This window comes from Alexandromys fortis, unplaced genomic scaffold (genome assembly GCF_014885135.2).
Source record: "Alexandromys fortis isolate MF-2015 unplaced genomic scaffold, M_Fortis_MF-2015_v1.1 scaffold_174, whole genome shotgun sequence".
Taxonomy (NCBI): Eukaryota; Metazoa; Chordata; class Mammalia; order Rodentia; family Cricetidae; genus Alexandromys; species Alexandromys fortis.
In genome coordinates this window covers 2,145,908-2,165,185 of record NW_026068063.1, presented here as the reverse complement: position 1 = coordinate 2,165,185, position 19,278 = coordinate 2,145,908, and the positions used below count along the sequence as shown (strand labels likewise).

General features: G+C 38.9%; 1 protein-coding gene across 7 annotated transcripts in view; it reads left to right on the top strand.

Moving 5' to 3' along the window:
* Positions 1-19,278, top strand: part of Tlk2 (tousled like kinase 2) — a 95,315-nt gene that overhangs the window by 23,796 nt on the left and 52,241 nt on the right. For all 7 annotated transcript variants that reach the window (XM_050120329.1, XM_050120325.1, XM_050120328.1 and 4 more), the window contains one exon: positions 10,078-10,245. In XM_050120329.1, coding sequence (XP_049976286.1) covers positions 10,078-10,245 — 168 coding nt within the window. The remainder of the gene's footprint in view (positions 1-10,077; positions 10,246-19,278) is intronic.

Sequence of the window (19,278 nt, the reverse complement as noted above, 5' to 3'; positions counted from 1 at the left end):
ATATCTGGAATCGTTTTGGTTGTTACAACTAGGGCATGGGAAGCATAGGAGGACAGAGGCTAGGGGTGCTGTAAGCATTCCTGTAAAGTCAGGTTAGCACAGCCCTGAGGCAAAGTATTAGCTCACCTAAAAGTCAGTAGTAGTGTTGATGCTGGTACTTGCTGAACTAACTAATGTAGGCTTTTGTATTAATTTATTCTAGCACCTTTTGATAATTTGTTGACATTTAACTGTCCATAATGTGACCAGTGTGTTTTTATCTGGGATCTTAGGAGTTGGGGTAAAAGTAAATATAAAGGTTTTTGTTTTTGTTGTTGTTTTTTTAAGAGGTTGGAGTGCAACTTAATAGTAGAACGCTTTACCTAGAATTTGCAAGGCCCTGGGTTCAATCAACAGTATGGCTTTAACTTTGCCTAATGTAGTTTTGTAGCCCAAGCAGTTTAACAAGTAAAGGCTTATTCTGCCAATCCTTGGCAAAACTGAATGGTTTTCTGTAATAAAGTTGCTACATGGCCTAATAGCTCCTGCCTGCTCTTTGTTTCTGCCTACCTGTCTCCCTACAGCAACAGTCATGCGGGCTTTCTTGAGCACTGTGAGCATTCTTCTACTCAGGGCCTTTGTATCATTATTCTCTTTTCTAGAACTATTCTTTGGCAGATACCAGCAACTTCTTTAACAGGATGTTGCTCAAAAATGACCTTAACAGAGTAGGCTCCCCTGCCCAGCTTCTCTAAAATAGCATTTCTTCACACATGGTCACTCTGTCTCCAATCTTGCTTTAATTTCTGTGTGTGTGTGTGTATGTGTGTGTGCACGCATGCGTGCGCACGCACGCGCAATATGCATGTACTCATGAATGTAGGTGTGCAGTTGCCACAACTGCAGGATGGGGTGTCTGTCCTTACCTTACAGGTTGTTTAAGATAGGATCTCACCAGCACTACATGTGCAGGTCATCTGACCTGAGCTTCTGGATAGTCGGTCCCTGCTTTTCATCTCTATAGGAGTACTGGGATGACAGAAGCTCCTTAGCCATGCACAACATTTTTGAGGGTATCGGGATTTGAATTCAGGTCATCACACTTGCGTGGCAAGTCCTTCTGCCCATTTAGCCATTGCTCCACCCTGTCTCTGTTGCTCTGTCTCTCAGTTTCTCTCCCTCTACCTCCTTCTTTCACCTCCATCCACAAAGTTTATTATATCCTTAATTTTTTAAACTGATTTCTATTTTTATAAGAATACAAATGCAGTAGTCTATAGTTTTCATAAATTGTAACAACATAAGGAACCAACCATTACTAGTCTTAAAATATCACCATTGTGTTCCTTGCCACTTTAGCTCTTTCTCTCCACAGGCATAGCTGTTCTCCATAGGAGGAGTCATACAGTATGAATTGTTGTGTTTGGATACTTTTTTCAGTATTAACTTTCTGAGATTTATTCATCTTGTCTTGTTTATTGTAGATCATTCATTGTTTTTAGTGTGTAGTAATACAGTTTTACATTTTCTCTCTGTGTGTGAGAGTATACCTACTTTTCCGTGTGTGCCTACATGTGAAGGCCAGGAGGCAGTCTTGGATGGATGTCATTCCTCATGTGCCAATCACTCACTGGGCTGGAACTTGCCAAGTAGGCTAGACTGGCTGACAGCGATCTCTCTGTCCCCATCTATCCAGTTTTAGAATTACACGTGTGTGCCACCGTGGCCATTTTTACACACACAGGCATGCACACTCAGCTGTGCACGCATGCAAGCACATTACAGAATGTGAGGACAACTTGTGGGAGTTGGTTCTGTTCTTCTATCAGATGGCTTCAGAAGGGGAAACTTGGCTTCAGGTGTCCTATGCCTTTCTCTCCCTGCCCCTTCAGTTTTGTCTTTTTGTGTTACTTTCTTTCTGTTTAGGGAGCTGGTGAGACAGTGTCTCATTATATGGACCAGGCTGGCCTCACACATACTTCTGCCTCCTGAATCCTGGGATTAAAAGCATGTGCCGCCATGCCTGGCTGTTTTTGAAGTGGGATCTGGAGATCCACCTCAGGTCTTTATGCTGGCGGCTCAAGCATTTTACCAACTGAGCCTTCTCCTCGGCCTTAATATTAGTATATTTTTATTTGACAGTTTCTGTGTTCTAATTTTTAACCATTAACTCATTGCCCACCTCCTCCTGCTAAAATATGAACCTTGTGAGAGAAGACACCTTGCTGTATTTTCTTGTTCATTGCTATTTCCATCTGTTAGTGTTTTATTATATAAAACTAAAGTTACTTTAAACCATTCCCTTTACTTGACATACAAGAGATATCTTGTTCAATTTTTCAGTCTCTAGCATCCAAAAATGCATGGGACCCAGTGGCTTCTCAAAATTGTTGAAAAGGAAGAGTTGATAAATAAAGTGTCATTTTGTGCCCCCCCTTTCAGTAAATGATTCTTTTGTCTTTTTTTTTAATTCCTCTCTCTCTCTCTCTCTCTCTCTCTCTCTCTCTCTCTCTCTCTCTCTTCTTTCTTTTCTTTTCTTCTTTCTTGTGCCCCAGCACTACCCAATTAGAAACCCACATTTCAGGATACTCTCCTATAGCCATTGCAGTTGTATACCCAGAGAGTTCCAACACAGCCAGGGCTACTCAGAGAAATCCTGTTGCAAAAAAAAAAAGGAAAGGGAAAAAAAAAAAAAAAAAAAAAAAAGAACATTGCTTGGTATGCACCAGGCTCTAAATTTGATTCTTTATTTTATCAGTTAAGTGTAGGTATTTCTCATTATGATTGTAGTTGTCTGTTTCTTTATGTATTTATGTTAAACTTTGTCTATGTATTAGATATCTTTATTTCCTTGCAGCTATTCAAAAACAATTTTATTTGTATGGGTGTTTGGCCTGTGTTTATATTTGTGTACCACTTGTGTGCTGTTCTGCAGAGTCTAGAAGAGGGTGCCTGATCCCTTGGCCTGGAGTTACAGATAGTTGTGAACTGCTGTGTATTGCTTGGAATCAAACTCAGGTCCTCTGGAAGAGCAGCCAGTGCTCTTCACTACTGAACCAATTCAAGGCTCTTTTCTGTAAATGTGATCTGTCTGATATTAGCATATCCAAACCATTATGTGGTCTAAATATTTCTGCTTATTTACAATCAACTTTTTGTTAATATATTTCTTGGCCAGTATAATGTGGTTGGAGTTTTTCTTCATGTATTATATAAATCTTTCTTTAAAGAAACCACTCCATTTCATTTGTTTGTTTGTTCGTTCATTCATTCATTCATTCATTCATTCATTTATTTATGTGGCTATTGATTAATTGATTGAAACAGTCTGTCATGTGGCCCAGGCTGACCTTGACCTAGCTATATAGTCTTAGGATGAACTTCAATTTCTGATCCTCCTTCTCCCATATTCTAGGATTCTAGCTATTTGTCACCGCACTTAGCTCTGTGCCTGCCTTTTATTCACTTATTTTTCATTATGCTGGGATTGAACCCACGGTCTCATGCATGCTAGGCAAGTGCTCTACCACTGAGCTATATCCCCAGCTCTCTGTGGCTGTGCTTTTGGTTTTTTGAAGTTTCATCATGTATTTTCTTACATTTTTTTCTTCTTGGTCTTGACTCTGGGGTTTTGGAATCTGTGGGTTGGTGTGCTTCCTTAGTTGTGAATAGTTATTGTCTGTCATTCCTGCTCTGTGCTGTTCTGCGTTAGCTCCCTTGCTGCTTGACTTAATACTGTTTATTCTTTTGTCTGTTTATGCATCTTTGTAGATTATTTCTTTTTGCTGCTTAGTTCCAGATTGTTTCATTGTCTCTCATTTGCTGTTAGCTGTATTGAATTCTTAATTTTTGTTACTGCTTCTGTTTGTCTCTGTGAGGTCTTGGGCTCAACACCAGGGCCATGCTGTACACCAAGCACATGCTCTACTGTGAACTATCTCTATCCTGAGCATGCTACTGCTTTTTTTTAAGGCTCTTTGCTGTTTCTTTTTTTCTTTCAAGCTTTCTTTATTCATTCTTTTTATTTATTAAAGATTTAAAATTTTTATGTGTATGAATGTTTTGCCCATGTATATGTGTGTGAACCCTGTGTGTACCTTTTGGCCCTTGTCAGAAGAGGTTGTCCAGTCCCTTGGCACACAGGTTATGGATGGTGGTAAGCCATAATGTAGGTACTGGAAACTGACTCTGAGTCCTCTGCAAGAGCAACAAATGCTCTTAACTCCTGAGATGTCTCTCCAGGCCCTTTTATTTTTGAAAATCTTTATTGTGATTCTGGAGGTTGAACCACAGGTCTTTCTCAGCAAGTATTTTACCACTGAACTCTTATTTTCTCTACATCTTGTACATGATTTTATAGTCTGTTAACTTATATTAGCATCTGAGGTTTTAATCAGTTTGTTTCTGACATTGATTTTCTTAGTTTTTTTGTGGTTTTATTTCATTTCCTTAGTTTTCTAGTGAGGTACTCAGTGTTAATGAAAAATTATTTGTGGCTGTGAAGATACAGTTGTTCTTTGAGGAAGAATTTTTTTAAGATTTATTTATTTAGTCTTAGTAGGTTAGTTTTCTTTTTTCTCTTTGGTTCTTTTTTTAATTGATTTTTATTGAGCTCTACATTTTTCTCTGCTCCCTTTCTTACCTCTCCCCTCCCCCTTCAACCTTTCCCCAAGGTTCCCATGCTCCCAGTTTACTCAGGAGATCTTGTCTTTTTATACTTTCTACTTCCCATGTAGATTAGATCTATGTAAGTCTCTCTTAGTGTCCTCACTGTTGTCTAAGTTCTCTGGGATTGTGGTTTGTAGGCTGGTTTTCTTTGCTTTATGTTTAAAAACCTCCTATGAGTGAGTACATGTGATAATTGTCTTTCTGTGTCTGGGTTACCTCACTCAAAATAATGTTTTCTAGCTCCATCCATTTTCCTACAAATTTCAAGATGTCATTATTTTTTTTCTGCTGTGTAGTACTCCATTGTTTAAATTTACCACATTTTCCTTATCCATTCTTCGGTCGAGGAGCATTTAGGTTGTTTCCAGGGTCTGGCTATGACAAACAAAGCTGCTATGAACATAGTCGAGCACATGTCCTTGTGGCACCATTGAGCATCCTTTGGATATTTACCCAAAAGTGGTATTACTGGGTCTTGAGGAAGGTTGTTTTCTAACTTTCTGAAAAATCGCCACACTGACATCCAAAGGAGTTGTACCAGCTTGCATTCCCACCAGCAATGCAGAAGTGTTCCCTTTTCCCTACAACCTCTCCAGCATAAGTTGTTATCAGTGTTTTTGATTTTGGCCATTCTTATAGGTGTTAAGATGGAATCTCAGAGTTGTTTTGATTTGCATTTCTCTGATGACTAAAGGTGTTGAGCATTTCCTTAAGTGTTTTTCAGCCATTTTAGATTCATCTGTTGAGAGTTCTCTGTTTAGGTCTGTACTCCATTTTTTTTTTTATTGGATTATGTGATCTTTGGTGTCCAATTTCTTGAGTTCTTTGTATATTTTGGAGATCAGACCTCTGTCTGATGTGGGGTTAGTGAAGATCTTTTCCCATTGAGTAGGCTGTCATTTTGTCTTGTTGACTGTGTCCTTTGCTTTACAGAAGCGTTTCAGTTCCAGGAGGTCCCATTTATTAATTGTTTCTCTCAGTGTCTGGCTGCTGGAGTTATATATAGGAAGTGGTTCCCTGTGCCAATGCATTCAAGTGTACTTCCCACTTTCTCTTTTATAAGATTCAATGTGGCTGGCTTTATCTTGAGGTCTTTGATCCATTTGGACTTGAGTTTTGTGCATGGTGATAGATATGGGTCTATTTTTACTCTTCTACATGTTGATATCTGTTATGCCAGCACCATTTGTTAAATATGCTTTCTTTTTTCCATTTGATATCTTTTGCTTCTTTATCAAAGATCAGGTGTTCTAAGATGTGTGGATTAATATCCAGGTCTTCTATTCAGTTCCATTGGTCCTCCTATTTGTTCTTATGCCAATACCAGGCTATTTTCAGTACTGTAGCTCTGTAGTAGAGTTTGAAGTCAGGGGTTGTGATGCCTCCAAAAGTTCTTTTATTGTTCAGGATTGTTTTGGCTATCCTGGGTCTTTTGCTTTTTCATATGAAGTTGAGTACTGTTCTCTAGAGGTCTTTGAAGAATTTTGCTGGGCGTTGCGTTGAATCTGTAGATTTCTTAGATTTATTTATTATGTGTATAGTGTTCTGTCTACAGGCCAGAAGAGGGCACCAGATCTCATTACAGATGGTTGCGAGCCACCATGTGGGTACTGGGAATTGAACTCAGGACTTCTGGAAGAGCAGCCAGCGCTCTTAACCCCTCCCTGAGCCATCTTTCCACTCCCAAGGAAGAATTTTTATTTGCTTCTTAGTTCTTAGAAAGCTTACCTTTCTGATTCAACTTTTATCAAATTTAATGCCTATATTTGTTTGGTTTGTTTATTCTGGTTTCTTTTGTTGTTTTAGCTTTCAAAAATTTGATTTGGATTGTCTTAACATTTTCTAAGTCCCAATCCCCAGCATTGCTAAGGCAACTTCTTTGCAGCCACTTGAGGGTAGAAGGAAGAGAGTTTTCTCTTGGTTCACTCTTAAGAGTGTAGTTGAGTGCATTGGAGGCCACCTTGTCATGGAAATGGAGAGTTGTGCTTCTTGTTGAGTTTTCTGCCTGGGTGAGCTTTGGTTCAGTGGCTACTTGACATCATGGTGCTCTGGAGATGGGAAATGAGTGTCTGCAAGTATCCTTGAGTCCATGTATGACTTTGATGTTACTCGTGATGTGCTCTTAGATTTTGTCCTAGCAGATCCTATATGTTTTATCAAATCTTTGATGTTTTTATGTTATTTATCCTGCCCTTTTAAAAAATCTCTGTTTTGATACAAGGTCTCACTGTGCATCCTTTACTGGTCTGGCCAGGACCTTGGTGTGGAGGAAAGGCGCACCACAGCCTTGTTTGTGCATTTCTGTAGTGTACTTAGCTGTGCCCATTGTCTGTGGTGTCTTTAAATTTGCTTTCTGAGGGAAGTTTATCCAAGCATTTTAGCCTGCCTTTATCCAGAAAGCTTTAAAGACTTTAGACCCTGGCAAGTCTTTGTTGAGTGGAGGGCAGGATGGTTGACTTGGTAAACATGCTATAGTGACACCCATAATCACAGTATTCGAGAGCACCAGCCCAAGCTGCTGTAGTGGTAGGGTAGGAGTGTTGTTGGTCTTGAGGAGGACTAGTTATTTATAGATTAGAAGGCTAAATTTAATTGTCATTAGCATTTGATAAATTTGTTTACTTTTACTTTCTTTTTTTAATATTTATTTATTTGTTAATTAAGTCTACAGTATTCTGTCTGTGTGTCAGCCTGCAGGACAGAAGAGGGCATCAGATCTCATTTCAGATGGTTGTGGGCCACCATGTGGTTGCTGGGATTTGAACTCAGGACCTTTGGAAGAACAGGCAATGCTCTTAGCCACTGAGCCATCTCGCCAGCCCTACTTTTACTTTCTATAATGAATAGTTAAATAGCCAGGCATTTAACTGTGGTGTGCAGCTGTGGTCGTCAGTACTTGTGAAGTTGAAGCAAAGAGGGTCAGTGTTTGAGGTTAAATAACCAGACCCTGTCATAAAAATTAAAGGACAGGAGAGATGACGGAGCAATTAAGAGTACTTGTTGCTCTTACAGAAAACCCAGGTTTGATTTCCAGTCCTCACACAGGGGCTCACAACCATCTGTAGCCCTGTAACTCCAGGGAACCCAACAGGCATGTATTTATGCACATATAAGTTTGCAGACAAAACATTCATATATATAAAATAAATCTAAAAATTTGTTTAAAAGTCAGAGTAAGATAAAATTAGATGTGGATTAAAATACATGCTATTATAACTTAGAAATTGTTCCTGGTAAAGTGTGCGTGCGTGTGTACATACACAAATTGTATTGTAAAGTCCCTTAACAAAACAGCCCTTTCTAGAACTGGGGCCTGGCAGTTCAGCTTCTCTGGGGGCTGAGACAAAATTGTAAGTTCCAGGCCCACCCTGGCTACAGAACAAGCTGATGACCTGTGTACCCCGTTTAGTGAAACTTTGTCTTTTCTCTATTATTTTATACATTCTAAATTATTCATTGATATTCTTATAAAAGCACACATGCATGCTGTGTCCTCTGGTGTAAAAGTCTTTTTCACTACTTACAGCAGTATTTGCTTATGTTTCTTGTTACAGTTTTTATATGTAATAGAAAATAGGAAGTTACTGTCTCTCTTTTCCAGATAACTTCAAAAATAGTGTGCCAGCCAGTCTTACAAATACATTCGCTTTACTGTGAAATATGCTTTAATCACAAATTATATATCCATATTATATGGATTTGTTTCTGAGTTCATTGTTTTTGCTGATAAAACTTTTAAAAATATATAAATGAGTAGTAAATTGGTAAATTTTTTGAGACAAGTCATCACCCGTATAGCTCAAGCTGACTGAGCTCAGCGATCCTCACGCTGCATTTTACAAGTGTTGGGACTACAGGAATGGCGTTAGGAAATGGGTTTTGTAGTAAATGTTGGTATCTAGTGAGTTTTCCCTAATGTTCTTTATTAAAAATTATGTGACTGGGGCTGGAGAGATAGCTCAGTGGTTAAGAGCACTGTCTGCTCTTCCAGAGGTTCTGAGTTCAATTCCCAGCAACCACATGGTGGCTCCAAACCATCTGTGAAGAGATCTGGCGCCCTCCTCTGGCATATGGGTATAAATGGAGGCAGAAAGTTGTATACATAATAAATAAATCTTTAAAAAAAAATTATGTGACTTATTTTTATGTAAGCCCTTAATATAACCTAAAAGCCAATGAGAATTTTTCCCTCCCCTCCAAGGCATAGAACAAAATAAATAAAAACTCTACTAGTTTTAGAGAAATTTGGAATTGGTGCATTTTGAATTCAGGAACTAGGACACCATCATTTAGATTGTCTTTTGTTTGTTTTTTGAGACAGAATCCATATACCTTGGCTAACCTGGAACTTACTATGTAGACAAGACTGGCTGTGAACTCACAGAGATCTGCTTGCCTCAGCTTCCCAGTGCTGAGATTAAAGGCATGGGTCATTTTACCAGCTTAGATTGTTTTATATTCACCTGTGAAACTGTTTACTTTTTTCATAGTCAGTATTTTACTTGTTTTTTGATGTTTTATTATTTTGAATGTGGTTTTCTTCTAGTACACGCTGATGGTACTTGACAGTGGATGTGTAGCTATGCTGTTGCCTTTTTTTGAACCATCTTTTATTTGTCTCTCTTACTGAAGTTTTTTGACTGACTTGTTTGGTTTCCTTTGTGAATAATTATGTTATCCAAAATGACACTTTTAAATATTTTCCAGTGTTTATATCACATTGACTAAATTTTCTGTATTATGTGTGTTACTCTTCCTTTTTCTCAACTTTAATGAAGGGTCTCTACTAATATTTTTAGTGATTTTCAAGAAAATACTCATTTAGGTATTAAAATGGGATACTTCTTTTTTTTTAAACATTGCCTGACAATGTACAGATTGATTTTATGATCCAAAAGAATCCTAATTTTTTTCTTCTATCATCAGTGTAATGAATAAATTATTTTAGATTTGCTAATGTTTAACCATGGATTTCTGGCATAAACCATATATACTTGTGGCATGTTTCTCCTTTACTATCCTAGCTTGCTCTGCTTGCATTTAGTTTAGATACTGAGAGGAGAATTCAGGGTGTAATAAACTCTTGTCTGTAAAGCCATGCAGCAGTTATTTTAGTTCTTTGTTTACTTAAACATATCCTGTGTAAGGTTGAGAGTATTGTGAAAGTGCCTTACTGAACAATACAAAGTAATCTGCATCTTCGGGGTTATGTAGAATTGAATTATTAGAATATCTTTTTCATCATCTGAGTAAGGTATTTACTCAGGTTTGAACAATGCAGTGACCATGTTGTTATAGTCTGTTTTCAGAGCTGTTTTTGTGTTTTGAATCATACATTTTTATGATATCCATTCTAACTTGTTGCATGTTTTGTAAGCATTCTGGTTATCTTTCTCATGTCATTTGTGTGTTTTCTTTACTGTTTTTCAGCGTCGAGTAGAACAGCCCCTGTATGGTTTAGATGGCAGTGCTGTGAAGGAGGCCTCAGAAGAGCAGTCTGCTCTGCCAACCCTCATGTCAGTGATGCTAGCAAAACCTCGCCTTGACACAGAGCAGTTAGCACCACGGGGAGCTGGCCTCTGTTTCACCTTCGTCTCTGTGAGTAGAAGGCTGCATGTTTAAAAATGTTTACTCTTTGGGATTTCTTGATGAAGCTGGATTATTTTAATAGGATGATGTTTTTGTTCTTTAATCATTTAAAATACTTTCAATTAAAAATTTTTTTAGATATGCTTTTTAAATTATGTGTGTCCCTGCTGGTGGTGAGAGCGAGTACCCAGAGTCCAGAGAGAATGTCAGATCCCCTGGAACTTGAGTTCTGGGTGGTTGTGAGCCATCCATCATGAGGACTAAGAACTACATTTGAGTCCTCTAAAGAGCAGTCCATCTCTTCAGCTGCTGAGCAGTCTCCAGCTCTTCTTCATCACTTCTTAAAGCAGTACTTCACCTAGTCCCTGTGGCTGTAGCTCTTAGGAGAGGCTGCTCTTGTCAAAGGCTTGAGTGGACAGTGGGAAGGAAAACGTGATCTTAGGTTGACAAAAAAGTAACGAGAATACAGATTCCATTTCAGACAAAATTTCATCTAATTAGAAAGCACCAATCTCCACCTAACACTTGTGCAAACTAGTATTTGAGTATTTTATTCTGTAGGCAGGCACTCTTCTGAAGAGAGCATCCCTGTATATGTGGGCTGTCTACTCACCTGCCTTCTCACTTTGTAAAAGGAATGTTCTGTTTACTCATTTCAACTTGGCATATGAATATATGTGTGTGTCTCCATATGTGTATGTGTACTGGTGTTCTGATGTGCACAGAGCCCAACGGCGAGGGATGCACCAGATCCCTTGCAGCCTATCTGGTGTGTGTCCTGGGAATTAAACTCGGGTCTTCTGAAGAGTATCAAGTGCTCTTAACTGCTTCACCATCTATCCAGCCCCTTTTTCTCTTTTTAAAGAATATGTATTTAGACTGATAATTAGTTGATAGAGTGTTTGCCTAGCATCCGTGATACCCAGGTTTAGTTCCCAGCACCACATAAAATTGGGCATAGTCACAGTGCCAGAGAGGTAGAAGCAAGAGAGCCAGAAGTTGAAGGTTATGTTTGACTGTATAGTAAGTTTGAGGCAAGCCTGGGCTATATGCGAACCCTGTCTCTAGAAGAGAGAGAAAGAGACAAAGACAGAGAGACAGAAAGAAGAATTCAAATGGTATAAAATCTTGTAATTTGCCATAATGTAATTTGAGTCAAAATTTTCTATTTTTCTTAGTTTCTGTGTCTTGTCAACTGCCTGTTTTTGCCAAGGAAGGTATAAATGTACAAAATGATGATGCTATTTTCTCCTTCCTTCCTTCCTTTTTTCTTTTTGAGACAGGCTCTCACATAGTAGCCCTGGCTGGCCTCAAACTTGAGGCAATCCTGCTTTAGCCTTTTGGGTGCTGAAGTTACAGGTGTTTGCCTCCTGTGGAATATTGAGCAAGACCACCCTGTCTCTCAAAAAAGAAGTTACCACCAATCCCATTTTTGCTTCATGTCCGTTTTCTGTAGTAAAAATCCCTGACTCTCTGTTTTGTGGCATATGTCATAGCTGTTAACCCACATGCAACTCTATTTGGAAAGGTAATGGAAGTGTTTAGTATCTTTTGTTTGTTTGTTTTTGTTTTAAGTTATAAATGTTTTGCCTCTGTGTTAATTGTGTACCATGTGAATGCTACGTGTATATACCATATACATGCCTGGTAATCATGGGGCTAGAAATAAGTGTTGCAGATGGTTGTGACCTACTCGTTGTGGGTCCAGAGACCAACCTGTGTCCTGGAAGAGCAGCCAGTGAGTGCTCTTAACCATAGAGCCATCTCTGCAGCCTTGTTAGGTGTCTTAAGGAAAGGAAATAAAAATAATTTAAAAATTTGGATCAGGGAATCATAAATTACATAAATCATAAACTACTTCTTGAAAGCTTGCTTGGAAGTTCTAGGAGAGGAAAGGAATACAGTATCTTATGAGTCATTGTTCCAATCTTTAGGTCACATGTGTTTCCTAAGTCTCCCTAGGATAAGCTATACTGTCTCTACAGAAAAGGGTTCTCATTCCTTGGATGATTAAACAACTCTGAAAAAAATTTTAGTATTTTTCTATTCTTGAGGCAAAGTTCCAATAGTGCTAAGAAAGTATTCCATGACGTCAAGGCAGTCTGATTAAGAAGTCTGTCATACAGCTGATGGCCAGGGCTGTAGAGGGCTAGAGGGTAACATAAAATCCTTGCTATGAGAATGCAATCACTCAGTGGTAGTGTGTGTGTGTGTTTAATTCAGTTCCACTGTCTATCATTCAAAGATCTCTATTAGATTTTTATTGTAAGTCTGACTTTCCTGTCCTTTTTTCTTTTGTATGTGTGGGGCATATGTTCACGTATGGATGCATGTATGGAGACCAAAAGGTCAACATTAGAGTAGCTCCACTCTACTAAGTGAGATAAGAACTTTCACTGAATTTTATCAATTGGGTAGACTTGTTGGCTAGTGAGGTGCCCGTCTCCACCTACCCCTCACTGCTTGGATTATAAATACCAATGTGTGCTACTATGCCGGCTTTTTACATGAGAGCTCATCTAGCTTGTCATTAAAACCTGTCACCTGTATACAGAAGATTTTTAAGTTTCTGTCTGCAGGTCTCTGCCCTGAATTCCAGACCTGTACAGTCACCTGCCTCCAGTCATCTCCTTTTTCTGTCCAATAAGTATATCAGATGTCAGTGTCCACAGCTGAACTCATTCTGATTCTCCACTCAGCACTTACTTCTTCTACAGTTTTACACATTTCAGAATTGTCTGCCTCTTTCCTCTATTACTGGCTAAAAATGTTTATTCTTATCTCTTTATATTTCACCTGAAATCCAGAGCACTAAATCTTACTGATTTTACCTGCAGAATATGCTCTGAATTCCTCTACTTAATTCTGTCTACACTTTCACTGTAGCTGAAGTCTGTATCTCCCACTGAGACTTTGTCCTGACTCCTGCTTCTGTGTTTGTTCCTTTTAATTTTTCTCAGTGGCAAATAGAGGTAATATTGGAATCCAAGTCCATTTGTGGCATCTCTGTTTTAAAAGTCCTTAAAATGGCCCTGCATGGCTTGCTTACCCCCTCCCCCATCTCTTCCTATTCTCTGCTTTTCTAACCAGGTCATGTGTATTTTTTTAAATAATACTTTATTAATGCTTTTTTATTGCATTATTTTTCAAGTACTCCTGGCTTTGTTCTTTAAAGCCTTTGCACTTTGGAGTGGAGTGTGGTTGTAAAACAGTCTTACATATCCCAGGTTGCTGTAGGAAAATCCTTCAGCCAGGAGCCTTTAAGTTACACACCCACTTGAGCGTGGCTTTTTATACTATAAATGCCCTTGTAAAGCCTGCTCCCCTCTTTTCAGGCTGCTGGATTCCCCGTTCGAACAGAGGACTGTGATCTGTGAGTCTATCTCTAAATAAATAACCTTTTATTTATTTATTCAATTCTGAGATAGTGTGGGATTTCTTTTTAGTGTCTCTCTTCAACAGGTTAGCTTTAAACTTACTGTGTAGCCAAGACTGGCCTTGAATTCCTGATCCTCCTGCCTCCGCCTCTGGAATGATAGAATTACAGGTCTGCACCACTATACCTGGCTTATACTTGCTCTTGCTTTCACATTCTTCCCTAAGACATATAGGTGTGTCTCCTGTTCTCTCGGTTTTCTGATCTCTGTTTAAATGAACTCTTCTAGAGAGACCCAGCCTGACTACTACTCTTGGGCCCTGTGTTGGTTTACTCCTTAGGCACATCATTACCTTAGCTGTAGTATAATAAACTGTGAATAACTCATTCCTCCCTGGAATGTAAGCTGTCAGGTCAGAAGTGTCGATTCTTCATAACGGGTTGGTTAAATGAATTATAATACATTCATATGTTGGAATGCTATACAGTTAATAAGAGAAATTATATTTATCCTAACAGTGAAAACTACATGTTCATAAAAATAACAGATGACAGAAAATCAAGAGTTCATCTTTTGTTTTTTGTGTTGGTTGGAATTGAATCATGCCTCATCTTTTTGGGTGACATTTTGGGGGCTGTTGACATAGGGTTTATCATACAGTTCTTGCTGTTTTGAAACTCACTAAATAGACCAGTCTGGTTTCTCACAGAGATCCACCTGCGTCTCCCTCTGGGACTTAAGGTGTGTGCTACCATACCTGGCTATGCCTCATCTTGTTAGGTAAACACTCATTCACTGAACAATATTCTAAACCCAAAGAGGGATCTTTTTTTTTTTTTTTTAACTTTATTTTATGTGCAGTGATGGGAAGGTGTCAGATCTCCTGGAACTGGAATTACAGACAGTTGTGAGCTGCCAAGTAGGCGCTGGGAATTCATCTTGGATCCTTGGGAAGTATATAATCTTCTAAATTGTAAAAATACTATATTTGCACAATTCGCAAGACTTAAATTAGTGGGAGAAATGCAAGTCTTTCTTTTAAGCTCCCTGAGGAGGTAGCCACTGCTGACAGATTGTATTTTTGATTTTCTGAATTGTGTTTAGATTTTCACTTCTGTTTCAAATAATGTATCTTATATAATCAATCTTTATTTACTTACTTATTTTGGTTCTTTTTCGAGACAAGTTTCTGTCCTGGAGCCCACTCTATAGACCAGGCTGGCCTCAGACTCAGAGATCTACCTGCTACTGTCTCCCAAGTGCTGAGATTAAAGGTGTGTGTCACTACCTCCAAGTAAAGATGTATTTATATTCCGTGTGTTTTGCCTGCATGTATATCTGTGTACCACATACATGCAGTGTCTGCAGCAGACATAAGAGGGCATTGGTTCCCTGGAAATGGAGTTAAAGATGATTGTGGGCTGCCATCTGGGTGTTAGGAATTGAACACAGGTCCTGTGGAAGAGCAGAGGACTTAACCAACAAGCCAGCTCTCTAGGCCTTAATGAGTCTTTAAAAAGGTCCATTTTCCCTGTTATGAAGAATACATTTAACATAATCATATCATTCGCTCAGGCTTTTCAGATGCTCTTACATTATTTGTATAAATTTGTCATTTTAGCTTTAACTGAGACTCTTCTGTTGTATAGTAAAACTTGAAAACAACTAGGGAATATACAATATTGCCATGTTTCATTGTTGGGCATTGCAGAAGTCTAATGATTTTATTGACTTCACCTAGAGAAACAGTTTTAGTCGCTGGATACGTTTCTGTTGATTAAATACTTCTTTATTCTTTGTCTGTATATGTATGCATGTCCATATGAGGATATGAAAGGCTGAGGTTGATGTGGGAAAGTCTTTCTTGACTACTTTGCTTTTTTAATTTTTGTTTGTTTTTGAGGCAGGGTCTCTCACAAGACTGAGCCTGTGAGCCTCCAGTATCCACCTGTTTCTGCCCCTAGCAATGGGGTTGCAGACATGTTCCACTTAACTTCATCTTCATGCTTGCTATGCAAGCACTCTCTCCACTGAACCATCTCTCCAGCCTTTTAAAATTCTAAACACCAAGCTATGTTTATTTGAAAGCTCTTTTAAAACTATGTATGTGTTTGCTCTGTTACAAATATTTGTTTATGTGTAGACATGCTTGTGTGTGTGTTTGTATGTGTGTGTGCGCATACATGGGTACAACTGCTGCACCTAGGTGTTTTTGTTTTCCTCTCTCCCTTCTCATTTCTTTATGCTACACACTTCACTGAGGAATCCAATCCCACACTACCCTTCTCCTTGTCATTTTTGTCATTTCCTTTGAGACAGGGTTTCTGTGTGGCCCTGGCTGTCCTGAAACTCACTCTGTAGACCAGACTGGCCTCAAACTCACAGAGCCATCTGCCTCTGCCTCCAGTGCTGGGATTAGAGTTGTGTACCACCACCTGGTATCGTTTTAAATTTTAATAAAAGAGGGGACTTGGAGAGATGACTCAAGGGTTAAGAGTACTGGCTGCTATTCCAGAGGTCCTTGAGTTCATTTCCCAGAAAGCACAATAGTGATTCACAGCCATCTATAGGATCTGATGCTCTCTTTTGGCATGCAGGTAATACATGCAGAATACATAGATATAAATTTTAATAAAATAGATAATTTCATATTATAAAGTACCAAATCTATCCACTTATTATTGATATTTTTTGTAAATATTTCCTATAGAAATCAGCAGCAAACTTCTGTAACATTTCTGTACATGCAGAATTTCCATCTTTACTACCATTTCTGGAAAATTCACTGCGAGAAATTGTAAAAATAGCAAAAAGTGCAAAACAATAAGACAAGATAACCATATGCCACAACTGAGAATCAACCAGTAGCATCAAATATTTATTTCTAGTCTTTAAGAGTAATTAATGTGATCCCCCAACTGACCCATACCTGGGCCAGAGAAGGAACTGTTACGTTTCAAGACGTACCATCTGACCTCATCCATACTACCCCGGGCCTTGGCCCAGTCCATGGCCACAGGCTGTCTCAATGGCTGAAGCCTCCATAGCAGTTCAGTGACAGCCACCTATAAGTATGTGAGTGTATAGGAGCTTGACATGGATGGACATGAAGTCCATGATTGACCATGCAGCTCGGAGTCTGGTGTGGCCAGAACTCATCAGAGGACTGGAGCCTGCCTCCATCAGCTGTTTATTTGAGGAGGGTGCACTGAGTCCACGCTTCTATGGAGGAGCACTGCATTGCCTGTAAGCTCTGTGAGGCCACTTGTCCTGCATAGGCCATCATCATTGAGGCTGCGCTGACTACAGCTCATTCTAATGTGTCTCGTCATCGTACATATGTGTGTGTATCCATCACCAACGAAGTCCATTAATGAACATTTAACTCACAAAAGTTGTGCTGTACTCTTCATTCTTCAACCTGAGGGTTCCCCTGCCCATTGTTTCTGGTGTCTTTTGTTTTTAGATGTGGATCTCATGTATTGCACTTTACAGATGAATATGTACTATTCCACTTCAAGAACTTTCTATTGTGGTCTTGGCAAGCAGTTCAGTATTTTTCAATACTTGTCTACACTTAATCAATGCTGGGTGAGTTTCTTGGTATCTGTATGCTTATACTCACAAGCTAATTGAATGTTTCCCTGTTTTCAATGTCAAAACTAGTCCAGTGTTGTATTCCCACATCTACCATGTTTTCCTTGGTCTGGGCTTTAAAATATGTTCTGTTGGTCCTTCATGTCTTGTCATTTTCCTAGGCGGGGCAGACTTCCTGTTCACTTGTTTCACTGCTGTCTTTCGTCTTCTGCTTCAGTGCAGTTTGAGCAGTTTGGTCTCTTGATAACTTTGAATCTAATATAGAAATGCTGGTGCCTGGGGATGTGGCCGTGTTCAGACCTAGCATACACAAGGCTCGGGTCAGTCTTCAGCTCTCAACATAATCTCACTTGGAGTTATTTACTTTAGTTTATCCCCCCCCCCCTTTCTGCCTTGGCGTCACATGCACCCAGAGCTGTAGTCAACCTTTGGGCAAAGACCACAATGTACGTTCTTAAATATTTTTGAAAAGGTTATTGTGTAGCTCAGGCTCATGAGCTTAGACCTTGGAACTCACTACACAGCCAAAGGTGACCTTGAACTCGCAGTCTTCCCCTTCCTGAGTGCTGCATTTATAGGTGTGCAGCACTATTCTGGCTTATACAGATGTCCTTAAAGTTCAATTTTTTTTAATACTAGGAATCTAAATTAGGGTTTTATATGTACTCAACAAGTTTTAGTTGCCAGTTTTATTTTTAAATTGTGTATAGTTTTGTGTGTGTGGTATATGTATATGTTTGTGCACATGTGTAAAAAGTATAAGTGCATTTGGAGGCCAGAAGTAAACATTGGATGTTTTACTATTTAACTTTCCACTTTATTTTTTTGAGACAGGGTCTCTGAACGTAGAGTTTTGCAATTGGCTAGACTGGCTGTTGAGTGATTTCTGAATTAAGTGAGCACTTTACCAATTGAACCAACCCCTTCAGTGCTCCATTTTAGTTTTGTAAAGATTTATCTTCATTTTGAATTATGTATATATGTGTATATGTGGGGTATGTATATATGCACACAGGTCCCTGGAGGCTAGAGGTGTCAAGTGTCCTGAAGCTGGAGTTATAGGTGGTAATACGTTCCCCAATGTGGGTGCTGAGAACCCAGTTCACACTCTCTGGAAGAGCACACTGCTGAACCATCTCTTAAGCATTAATTTTTAAAACAAACATTTAATTTTTTAAGGTAGGAAATTGGCTTAGTATTCCCTTCTATAACTATAGATTTAGATCAAGCTGGTCTGGAATTCATGGCCTCTAGCCTCAGCATACTGAGGAATTGTAATAGCCTAGTGAATTTATTTTTACTTTATTATCATGTATGCATGTATGTGTATGCTGGGATTGACCCCAAGTCTTGGCACATGCTAAGCATATGCTATACAGTTGAACTCTATTTCCAGTCCTGGCTTTACGACTTTTCATGGATGATCATTAGTAATTGTAACTATCATTTTTGGTGTCCTGTTGACATTAGCTTTATTTATTCTTTGATTAGTTGATGTGGATTTGGATTGTTTCTAGTTTTGGCTCTTAGAAATTATATTGTTATGAGCATTCATGTAGAGGTTGCTTCTGTATAGGTAGCTTGTTTTCATTTCCTTAAGTATATGCTGAGGGGTAAGATCACTGGGTCATTTGGTAAATACTTTGGAGGAACTGACAGACTTGCCCACAGCAGGTGGACCATTTCACATTCCTGTCAGTAAGATATTTTACTCTTCTACGTACTTGTTATCACTACTTGTTAACTTTTTTTTTCTTAGCTATCCTGCTAAGTGTAAATATTTCATTGAGGTTTTCGTTTACATGTCATAAATAGTAAATACTGTGCTTTATTTGGTTATTAGTCATTTATGTATATTTGGACAAGTATGTATTGGATTCCATTGCTCTTTAAAAAATATTTATTTGTGTGGGGGGTATGGGAGTTTGTACTCATGGAAGACAGTTTAGGGAATTCTAGTCTCTTCTTCTACTGTGTTTATTTTGAGGATGGACCTTATGTATTCAGGCTTGGTGACAAGCACCTTTGCCCAATGAAGCATCTCACCAGCCCTCCATTGCCCCCCTTC